We start from the raw sequence: 12,446 nt of genomic DNA, 5'->3' as shown, positions 1-12,446 counted from the left end.
GTTAAGACATTTTCAAGACTTCCTGCTGGCTCGGTTGTATAAGAAAACCAATTTGGTGTCATTCTGATATCATCACATTTGCTGTTCTCTGGATTTTTGTTCGAATGGAAAGGAAGAGCCAGCTGTTATCCTCATGGGAGCAGAGATGATTCTCTGTAATTTGTTTTTTTTTTCACTGTGCATTGTGTTTCTGTTCTACCATTGCCACATGCAGACTAAGCATGTGGTTTAAAGCATCATTAAATCGAAAATAGATCCACAATAAGAAAACATGCTTAGCATTCACAAATATTTGTTTGAGAGTCCTCATACACATATAAAACTGCATATTTCATAGAGAAGTGTTCTTTAACACATATAGAGAGGCAAGATTGTAAACTTCCACTGTGATATTTTATCAGAATGTTGTCCTCTGTTCCCTATTGCTACCCTTCTGCCTAAGCTTTTTTTTTTAAATCCAAAAGAAAGGCACAAATAATGGTAAATAAGTGTCTTGGTGTTTCTTATCCAGGCAATTTTCAGCAACCACCTGGGTGTTTTTGGGTGGTGACTGAAAAGTTTGTTCACATTAACTGACACTGGGCAGTTGGGATCTAATACAAATACATAAGAAACATGGGATGTACCCAAGGGTGGAGGATATTAAAAAGTTGAAGCAAAGTATTGGGGGGGTAGTAGAAAGCCCACACAATTATTGGATTTACTGGACACCTTACCTTACCACTTTTTGACCACCCTGCTACGGCTGTCCACCCAGCTGAAGCTGAAAATAAATTCCCAGAGAAGCACTGCTATTGTAATCTTTAATGGATGTGATACCAGATTAAATTAACAGTGTGTGAATTTAATGCATATTGGCTATTTAATTCTGAGATATTTTAAAACCACATGAGGTTTAGAGTGTGCATGGCGTGTACTGCTGATATTAGGCATTGTGCACTTGTTGGTCCAGAGACTTAACACTGTGGTCCATCAAAGCCAAACAATTGGGAAACAAGCTATTGCTTGTTTCTACATATCTACTTGTGCTTGTTATAAATGGTTTACATATGTTATTATCAGCTATCGCGTATAGCTTTATTTAAAAAAAATCGGTTTATGTTTTTGGAAAATGTATACAGCACGTAAGTATGCTAAAAATTGTTGTATCTTGTGCATTTTAACATACATGTTCTGTTTTGTCCATCCTATTGCTAGGTGTTAGGCCACCAAGATTTCTGCTGAAGGGAAAAATCAGCAAATCTTAACTTTAATCCACCCATTCTCCAGAGATCGCATGACCAGTTATGGAGGCATTTCAGTAATTAGACACCATGGGATACACAATCAGCTGGTTTTACTATGAACTTTCAGGTCTTTGAATAACTTACAAAATTTGCAATCTATTAGAAAGCGTTTTTTATGAGCACAGGCCTGCTTTAATTACCAATGATGTTATACTTTTTTCAGGTCTTATATACTAGGGTCACCTACAGAATTATGCAATGGTAAAAATGTTAAGAGAAAGGTGTGAACAGGTGTCAGTTGGATGAACTAAGAATATTGTTTCATACAGAGTGAGACAGATGGGGAATTACCAGTCCTTGTGGTATTGTCATTTAAAGGGAACTCCAGGCAGAGTCATTACAGGGGAATTGTTTGCACAATGTGTGACTAAATGGGGCTAGCTGAAGTTTGCATATTTCACTCACCCCCATATAGCCTAGACGTTGCTTTTACCTCTCATCAGAGGTTTTCAAACACCGACATGAGGGTATTCAGACATAACATCATTTTACCTGTTCTGAGTCAGTTTACCTGGATACCTGCTATGTAGGAGGTTGGTAAGACATAGTGAGACACACAGTTCCTGGACAGGTGAAGAGCTGCATGTTGCCCATACTGGTTCACACTTTGATTTGCAGTATAGATTGTAGGTACATTCTGTAATAATAGTTTATCTTGTAAATATACCTTGACATGTTATATTTAAGTCTTTTTGTATAATTTACTGATAAAGCCATTTTTTTTGTGTGATTCCAGACAAGTGCCGTGCTGTGTTCTGGAGGTTGTGCTCTCCTGGTTATGAGCTGTCTGCTAGCCATCGTGACCTTGTTTCTTCCCAGCGGCTTGTGTGAAAGACGGCTGTGTACGCTCGCAGGATACATGCAGACAGCGGCAGGTAACTTTCTACTTGAGGTTTACAAAAATAATTTCTTCAGTGTGAATAACCCTTTACTGGCATGGCAGCTTCTGGTTCTCTGAAGGATGCAGAAGAACAAAGAATACCAGGCATTGCTATCACAGAGTTGTTGTGGCTGTGAATAATTCATATATTTGTGTTTAGGGCTTTTGGCAGTTATGGCCAACATGTGGCATGTGTCTGGAGGTCTGGTTTTGCAGACCCCCAGACACGCATACAGTAGTGACCTCACATTTGTTCCATTAGTTCTCTCTTTAGCCAAGATAAAAGCTTACACAAGATTTTGGACTCACTTTTGATTGGTTGAGCACTGTCACATAAAGGGAGTCACATGCTCCCCAATAATCAGAAGTACAGATTACCTCTCTTGGTTTCTGGCACTGCATGGAGCAGCAGGGAGGAAGAAGAAAGAAAGATACATTTTTATCTTTAATGGAAAGAATAAATCAAAGGAGTTGTTATGCCTGGATTTGGCAATTCACAACATTGTTGTAATTACCGGCAGAGGTGTCCTAATAGTGTGGACACTTATTATTGTTCAGAACTAAATTGTAATAATTAAAATTAATGTTTTCCTAAAACTAATTCAGAAATTATCCTGTAGCAGGTTGATTGGTATGGAAAGTTTAAAGATTTAAGCAATACTCTTTAATTTACTTATTGTACACCAATCATCAAAGTTACAATATTTCTGATCACTGGTAGAAAAGGCTAAAAAAATGTCTCCTCCTGCCTGCAGCAGACAAACAATGTTATCTAAAGCTATTCAAAGAGTTCACCCTATTGTTAGAAATTAATATAAAAATCTTAATTTTTAAAAAAAGAAATTCACCCAACTTCATATGCATTATGTAAACCCAACGCGTTTTGCAGTTTGTTTCACAGCTTCCTCAAGGGCAAATGTAGGTGGAATAGAGTTATGTTGGAAACTCTATGAGCCTGATTTATTAAATTTCTCCAAGGCTGGAGAGGATACACTTTCATCAGTGAACCAAGTGATCCAGCAACCTGGATTGGATCTGGTCCTGGATTAAAAACATTTGCTAACAAATGACTTTTAACAAATTAATTCCAGGTTTGCTGGATCACCCAGCTTCACTGATGCAAGTGTATCTTCTCCAGCATTGTAGAGCTTTATTAAATCAGGCTAAATGTGTGTGATCTAAGGATTGAATTTAATGGATCTTAAAAGGAAGACCGTCAGGAACACAATGCAACAATATGTGTACAAATAGGAGTTTTAGTTTGCAATACAGTATCCATGGTACAAGATTTATGAATAATGCCACTTAGGCTGATAAAATGAAAGGTACAGCACATGTTCCTGCATATCCTCCTCCTCCGACCTGAAGTATCTTTTTCTTAAATGTGAACGACTTCTGGACTGTCATATTCAGAGGTTTAAAAACTGCTTTTATTGAGAAAAATATTCAACTTTTTTCTAGGAATTATACTGTTGCTGTATGTTGTCAGAAATTTCTTAATGCAGAGTCATAGGGCTCTATTTATAAAACGGAATTAAACATTCCGATGTGGAAATCTTCCAGATCCATTCCATATTTATTGATTCCCACAAAGGAATTTTTGAGGGAATGTCAATATCCCTGTTTTATAAAGAGATCATAAAGTTACTAAAACGTCCACTTTCGTGAGTAAATTTTATTATAATATATATATTAATAATCATAATAAAGTGTATCACTTAAACATCAAAACTATGTAGTATATAGGTTTATGCTGCAAAATTGTTACAATTATACCTAACACATAATGCACAGTTTATGTGTTCAGATTCCTTCGCTTCTTCCTTTCTTTCTTCTTTACTTCCTTCCTTATACTCTCCCTGTGTTTTTTAACTCTTAGCCCTGTTTATCACGTCAACCAAATATTTACAATGAATATCATACAAGTAAATCAGCTTCAGAACAAATACCATGAGGATCTCCACCCAACTGAAAAAAATATGCTCCAACACTGGAAGAATCTCTTTTTGTTTATAAATGTTACTAGCTGATTACCCGGCGTTGCCCGTGTTTTTATTCATTGCAATCTTATACAGGAAAAGGAATAAAATAAAGTTATAGTGTTTTTTTTACAGGTTTTAAAAATATAGGTACAATATACAATTAAATTAAAATACAATTAAATTAAAAAAGCCTAAATTATGGCATATTTTCCAATGCTGTTTTAAATGTTTTAATAAGAACATTGTGCTCATGAAACACCCTTTGTAACGTTAAGATAATCTGAAATTTTGTTCCTGAGATGTAGGTGCACCTCTGGTCACTTTCTATTAGTTCATTTTCAATAAAATATAGTTGTACAAACTTTGGTGGTTGATCTGGCAGCAGTAACGATCCCCCTTTATGGTAAATTTGCCCTTGCACCGTAAATGTGGATGGAAATCCAGGCTGTTGAGCAACTGATGTGGTGCTGAGTTATGTTATTTGGAAACATGAGTTGTATTTTCTGATGTTATTAAGAAAATGCTTTGACTCAGAGGTATTTGCTGATGTGTAATTCCAAAGTTCTTGTGGTGGTGTTTCCAGTTTGCGGAGTTTGACTTTCCCTTTTTTGCAGCAAATACCAAGAGACACAGATTTAAACTTCTTGACTTGACAGTAACTACAAACCATATCCATTTTTCGGATGGTAACACTTGCATGCTGCGAGTAGTCTTTAATTGGATCATAGTGGAATCCTTCCAATGCTAAGCTAAAATGTTGTGCAGTCTGTGATCGTCTGGCTCTTTCTCTCATTTCTTGTACTCGGGTCTCATGCTGTTGTACTGTCTCTGAAGCTCTAGATGTAGTAGCTCTTTCTCTCATTTCCTGTAGTCGGGTCTCATGCTGTTGTACTGTCTCTGAAGCTCTAGATGTAGTAGCTCTATCTGTCCTATCCTGTAGTTGGGTCTCACGGTGTTGTACTGTCTCTGAAGCTCTATTTGTAGTAGCTCTATCTCTCTTATCCTGTATTAGGGCCTCACTCTTTTGTACTGTCCCTGAAGCTCTAGATGTAGTAGCTCTTTCTCTCACTTCCTGTATTAAGTGTCACGCTGTTGTACAGTCTCTGAAGCTCTAGATGTAGTAGCTCTTTCTCTCACTTCCTGTACTCAGTGCCACGCTGTTGTACTGTCTCTGAAGCTCTAGATGTAGTAGCCCTTTCTCTCATTTCCTGTACTCAGTGCCTCACTGTTGTACTGTCTGTAAAGCTCTAGATGTAGTAGCTCTTTCTCTCATTTCCTGTACTTGGTTGTCACACTGTTGTACTGTGTCTGAAGCTCTAGATGTAGATGTGTTTTGCTCAATGTGGCAAGTCCTCTATTCCTTTCCTCTGAAATTTTTTTTAGCTTTGATTGCACTTGGCCAAATGCCTTACGTTTTTTCGAAGGCATTATTACAGGCCAGAAATTTGTAAAAGAGTACAAAAAAACTAGGTAAGCAAAAGGCACACTGTCACTGAGCAATACATACATACACACATACATACATACATACATACATGCAAATATACCTCTGACATATACCACAGTGCCGTACAAAGATCAGCGGTGCACTCACATGAGTTTGAGTCATATGTCTAGCAAGTTTGGTTTAAATGTCTTAATGCGTTTCCGAGTAATGATGGAACATAGCAAGTTTAGTTGAAATGTCCCTATGTGTTTCCTAGTGATCACCAAATAAAGCTCTGACATATAGCACAGCGCTGCACAAAGATCAGCGGTGCACTCACATGAGTCTAAATCATAAGTCTAGCAAGTTTGGTTTAAATGTCTCCATGCATTTCCTAGTAATGACATACACACATACATCCAAATATAGCTCTGACATATAGCACAGCACTGTACAAAGATGACTGGTGAACTCACATGAGTCTAAGTAATATGTATGGCAAGTTTGGTTGAAATGTCTCCATGCGTTTCCTAGTGATCACTAAATATAGCTCTGACATATAGCACAGCCCTGTACAAAGATCAGCGGTGCACTCTCATGAGTCTCAGTCATATGTCTAGCAAGTTTGGTTGAAATGTCTTCGTGCATTTCCTAGTGATGACATACACACATACAAATAAAGCTCTGACATATAGCTTAGCACTGTACAAAGATGACTGGTGCACCTACATGAGTCTCAGTCATATGTATGGCAAGTTTGGTTGAAATGTCTAAATGTGTTTTTGAGTGATGGTGGAACATACACACATATTTACAGTATATCTTCCTTTAAAATGTATATTAATAAAATGTTATTTGTATACATGCAGACAGACAGTGCTGTGTCTCATGTGTTTCCTGGGTTTCACAGCATCTGCATGGTTTTCTGTAGTTATAGCAGAGCCGCGTTTCCTTTTACCATTATCCACACAAATACAAATTACAATTTGTCTTGATTTTCACTAATGATCTCTAGCTATACTCATTTGGCTTCCCTGTCCTTGGAAACCTCCGATTACTGGCACTTATGCTAATATTACATTTTGAAGTTTGTTTTTTCAGATAGATATTTGCATAGTATATAGGGTGTATAGCACACTGGGGAATAGGACTTTTGTGTTTATAGCAACTTGGTTTTGCCAACTTCAGGTAAATTCTGCTGGGCAAGCTCACTAGCTAATGTCAACATGACATTGTTGATAAGGAGCAAATGTAAAAGGTATAAGATGGGTTGTTTTTTTGCCAATTACTAACAACTCCATGGGCAGTCTAGGGGCAGCGTTTTCACTGAGTACTGCCCCTGACAACCGGAAACCAACTGGGGCATTAGATCTTATGTTCATCTAAATGTGTTTGCAGGGAACAGACTTTAACCCATTACTTTTGAGGGAGGTGGATCTGATTGGAGAATCTACCCTAGGGTGTTTGTTGTGCAGGGTTATTGTTGCATTGTTTAGCTAGAGCAGGTTACAGGAACACAATCATATATTAAGTATATTGGCTTAGTTGGGTAAATGTTTATTATGTAAACTTTCTCTTTTAAAACTAGATCCTATTGTCTATTATAGCTAATTTTTTTGTCCCATTTGTGTCTGCTGTAACCCTTTACCCATGACTGCTTTGTTATACTAATATTACACAGTACTTAAATAGTGCCGACATATTACACAGTGCTTTACAAAGTCAAAAGTCATGGCACTAACTCTCCCCTCTAAGGGGCTCACAATCTAATGTCCCTACCTCAATAATATGTCATTAATACAATCTAAGGTCAATTTTAACTAAATAACCTAACTGCATATTTTTTTTAAATGTGAGAGAAAACCCACGCAAACACAGGAGGAACCTGCAAACTCCATGGGACCCAGCGCTGCAACGTCCTGAGTGTGCAACGTCCTCTGAGCCACCATGCTGCCCATATATTGAAAAGCAAAAATAAAAGAAAAGAAGTGATGTAAATGTATTACATTTCTTTATAATAAATACTCATGGTCCATATAGCTGGGAACATGGGTGTGTCACTGTGTGCAAAAAGATGTTTCTCTTACCCTTTTTAATGTTCTGCAAAATTTTCTCTTTAGCTGTGCAATACAGGTTTTATCCCTTTAAAGACTATGCAATTACAGAAAAACAACTATTATTTGGCCAAAAATGCACTCTGCCTGTAACTCCTACTCAGTGTCCCATTAAACTACCCAATAACTCCAATTCAGATCTCAGATATACAACATAAAGACTATATATTGTGTAGTCCATAATAAAAATAAGTGGGCTGTTTAAGATGATGCCGAATATGTATAGAGGTCAAAGGACAGCTTTTTTTTCACAAAGACTATTTTTTACACTTACCAAACTAATACAGCAAAACATAGTAATGTGTAATATGTATGTATGTAAAAAACCAAAACCAAGCAAAATGGAGAAGATCATTTATAAGGTTTACATACCATTTAAATGTCAATTTGTGTGTGTGTGCATTTCACTTGCTGAAAAGTTAAATCTGTAAATAATGTCTGTAATAGCCAGAAATCCTTCCGTACCTTACCGAACTCTCCATTGCCCTCTTACCACCGCCCACCACGTTGTCTACCCACCATCTTCTCACCAGCCACAGGCGTTTCCTGGATAATAAGCTCTGAACACCCTGCCAAAACTGCCGCAGTCTGTAGTCTTGCTGATTTTGGCAGACATCCCCTTCATTGTAGATGAGTCAGCAAGAAAAAGATGTTAGATTATGACAGAATGTAGCCCTTTAGATTTTTTTCTAACCAAGAACCAAAACAGCTCATTATAAATAACAGGTTGAAGGACAGAAATATCGACAGGGGAAAAATTTACTGGGCTGTTTTGATCAGGCTAATGGGTCAGACTTTACCGGACTCTCCTAGAATGTTACAAGCAATGGAGGACTATGACCTTAAAAGCTCCAACACTAAGTAGCTCTGCAAATTACTATTTCAATTTGGTTAACGAGATAGAATATTATAAATGAATTAAGGTCAGAGTGTGAATTAGGTAGAAGTGGAGACACAGCAGTCACTGGGTGATGTTCAAATTATGTCTTTCCAGAATTCACGTTCAGTAAGAGCCAGACAGAAATTAGCTACATGTGTGTAAATATTCTGTGTTTCAGTGAGATATCTGAGCAGCATTTAGCTGAATCCCTATGAATCAGGCAGTGATTCTACGTTGCCTTATCTATAAAAGTCTGTTGTAGCCCTGAAGGAAAGGCTGCTCCCATTGATGTCAGCAAAGCATGGACCCTGCCACATCGTTTTTGACGGAACGCCTTGACATGCTGACAGCAGCAACCGTAAAATGACCAGTCTGCAAGGAAAAAATATTGCACTGAAAGGAAACTGTTAAAAGGAAATGTCAGAGGCACCGTAACAAAATATTTTACAAAATGCTGACTTGCTAGGTGGTGCTTTCAAATTTATACTTTAGGTAGAAAATACAGACAACCTGTAAATTAAATTGTGTCGAAATCCTAGAGCAAAAATGTCATAAAATGGAAGCTTAGCAGAACCTAAGTGCAGTGGCTAAATTCATTTTGTTTTAGTTTTTTTCTGGTGATTCTGCCAGTAACACATTTCAACACTCATTGTACTGTATCAATGGATGAGCAGCATTGTCATGCTAGGCTGCTTACTCGTAATTTTCTCCTCTCCACAATATAAGGTGGTCTGTAGTGCACAGAGGTGAACTGGGCATGGTGGATAACATTGCTTTAGATTTTAGTGCATTAAAAGCAGAGAGCACAGCTAGTAACAAGCTCAGTGGTTTTCTGGCATCAAAAGCTATTTTGTTTGCCTTTATTCAGGATATATGAAAACACAAAATGCTTTCAATGGTATACTTAAAAGATACAAAAGAAACGAATGGGAGATGTTCATTGAAGTTGGGTGACAGCAAACTTGAAATGGAACTGGTCCAGGACTAAAAACATTTGCTAATAAATAGCAAATGACTGCTAAGAAAACCATTCCAGTTTGCTGGATCACCCAGTTTTACTGATAAAGGTGTATCCTCATTCTGTCTTTCTGGAGAGCTCTATTAAATCATGCCTATAGTATGCAAGCACAACCTGCCATTGACCATTGCCTCTTCCACTTCCTCCATCCATCATCTACCATAGCAATTTATATAATATTCCTGGACTTTGTAAAAGCATTTGACAGTGTACCCCACAGACTGGTAATATGCAAGCTATGGCTATAGGATTAGAAAATGTAATCTGTAAATGAAGAGAACTGGTTTAAAGATTGCATCCAGAGAGTAGTGATTAATGATTCATACTCTGAATGGTCTAAGGTTATTAGTGGTGTACCCCAGGGTTCAGTGTTGGGACCTTTACTGTTTAACATCTTTATAAATGATATAGAGTTGGGATTAAAAGTACCATTTCTGTGTTTGCAGACGATACCTGCAATATCTAAAGCTAAGTAATTTCTCGTATTAAAATAAGAATAGACTGCAGAGATGGAGACATTATCCTGCCCCTGTACAAATCTTTGGCCAGATCTCATCTGCAATATGCAGTCCAGTTTTGGGCTCCAGCTCACAAAAAGGAATTTTCAGAAATTCAAGAAAGTACAGAGAAGGGTAACTAAACTAATACAATGAATGGAGGAGCTCAGCTATGAGTAGAGGTTAAATTAACTAAATCTATTCTCTTTTCAGAAGAGACAAAAAAGGGGAGATATGATCACCCTGTATATAGATAAAAATGGTTTATATAAAGAACTCCCTTACTGATTATTCACTTTAAGGTCATTACAAGGGACAAGGGGACACTTTTTGGGCCTGGAGGAAAAGAAGTTTAATCTCCACGTTTAGAAAGGGTTCTTCACAGTAAGGTCTGTGAACATGTATTTTAACACGTTCTATAGATTGTTTTAAGAACAACTTGAACCATGCTTTTAACAGTTTTTTGCCTTCCTCTGGTTCAACTTTGTCTGTAAGGTTTTATCAACTTTGTCTAAAAGGCTAATTTCCACTATGTATATTTCTCCAGTAGTTGGCTTGAATGTGATGGATTTATGTCTTTTTTTCAGCCTTGCTAAATATTTAACTATGTAACCATGTTACAGAACCAGTAAGGAAGCTTGATAGGTAAAATGTTGCACAGTTGGTATTTACTTAAATACTATAACTGTATTGTATTGTCTTTTTATTTTGGAATAAACAAATATCTGAAATCCCTTTGGAAACGGTTCCTTTGCTCTTTTGGTCACATGATCACCCTTTACCTAGATGCTGTACTGGCTCATAAGAAAAGCTTGCCCCAGTAATGTAATTTTGTATCTGAACCGTATGTAGTGGTGATAATAGATTCATGTATAGGTAAAAGAAACAGTAGTATGATCCAGGACTCCATTAGACACTGGTGCCTTGGGCTGCTCATTAGTAAAGGCTGCGACAGATTGTACCTCCGTGTAACCCCATAGGAGACCTGCAGCGCTCTTAGATCTTGCAGCTTCTGAGAATGTCAGACTTACAATTACAGGATATTCTTCTTCTAAAGGCAATAATATAAGCAACACTAGTTGGTATTGAGTGTAATATACAGGGAAGCAGTGGATTTACTGTGTAAACATAAAAACAATGAATCTGCTGCCACTTCTAAAGGTGCGTACACACTTCCAATTTTTATCGTTCCAATCGAACGACGAACGATCGATTGGGCAAAAAATCGTTCCTAAAAAAGTAACCAACGACGCCGACGAACGAGGAAAGTCGCTGGAAACGAACGACCGGACCGGCGGATCGGATTGGACGACGATCGTTGAACATCGTTCGTGTGTACGGTCGTTCGTTGATCGTCCATGGCCTGAGCATGCGTGATGAACGAACGTCCGTTCACTTTCCTGTCATGCACATAGTTCCTCTATCGCTTAAACGATCGTATCTATTGTGTGTACAATATCTACGAACGATCGTGTCGTTACCTCTATGTGCAGGATCGGTGCTATACGATCGTTCGTGTATATCGTGCAGGAACGTTCGTCGTTCGTTTTGCGACGATAATAATTGGAAGTGTGTACGTAGCTTAAGTCTCCACACAGCATTACCTTGGTTTTGATACTCACTATAAATGTAATTGTATTAGGCTGTAAAGAAAGTCATATAAATGGGAGAACAATAAACAGATTTCAATATGTCCGTAAATATCACAGACAGAGTAAGTTGTTTTATTAGTGTTGGCACGTCCAATCAATTTTACCTGTAATGTTCTTAGATTGAGGTTACTTATTTATTTATACCAACTCAAAAGTTACATCTACTTTAAAGTGGACCTGTACGCAAAAATTGAGGATTTCCTGTGTTATAAGGTTCATTTACAAATGTTAATTGTGGCATAGCAGTTGCCTGAAAGATTTGCTTTTTATCTTAAATTCCTCCTAAGAAATATTTGAAGTATTTACATACTCTGGTAGATAAACGTGCCTAGGCACCCTTGTGCATACAGCTTCATTGCTGCAAAGTAAAAGACACTCTTTCTCCTACAGTAAGATTTGGTGATGTTATGGTTGTGCTGCTTATTGTTCTCTTTGCTGGAAAGCAATCTGTACCTGCGCACCTGCACTTCAAGCATCTATCTGCTTCCTTTTCGAGTGGATATATGCTCCTTCTACCTCTCCTGGTGCTTCTTTAATATTCTTGCTGTCTCTACTATGATGGCTACCTCATGCAGAGACACAGAATAAGACATACTAAGTAATTGGGTTACAGGGACCCCACAGACAATGGCTAACCATGTGCCCCCTGTTGGGTTTATTGGGCACATCTCCCACAATAATGACCATCCTTAAGGTGCAGTCACCAGAACT

General features: G+C 37.7%; 1 protein-coding gene across 1 annotated transcript in view; it reads left to right on the top strand.

Moving 5' to 3' along the window:
• Window positions 1-12,446, top strand: part of LOC140344185 (LHFPL tetraspan subfamily member 7 protein-like) — a 116,015-nt gene that overhangs the window by 45,388 nt on the left and 58,181 nt on the right. The window contains exon 2 of the mRNA XM_072431176.1: window positions 2,023-2,161. Coding sequence (XP_072287277.1) covers window positions 2,023-2,161 — 139 coding nt within the window. The remainder of the gene's footprint in view (window positions 1-2,022; window positions 2,162-12,446) is intronic.

The sequence above is a fragment of the Pyxicephalus adspersus genome, chromosome 1, assembly GCF_032062135.1.
Source record: "Pyxicephalus adspersus chromosome 1, UCB_Pads_2.0, whole genome shotgun sequence".
Classification (NCBI taxonomy): domain Eukaryota; kingdom Metazoa; phylum Chordata; class Amphibia; order Anura; family Pyxicephalidae; genus Pyxicephalus; species Pyxicephalus adspersus.
This window is presented reverse-complemented; position numbering and strand designations above follow the sequence as displayed.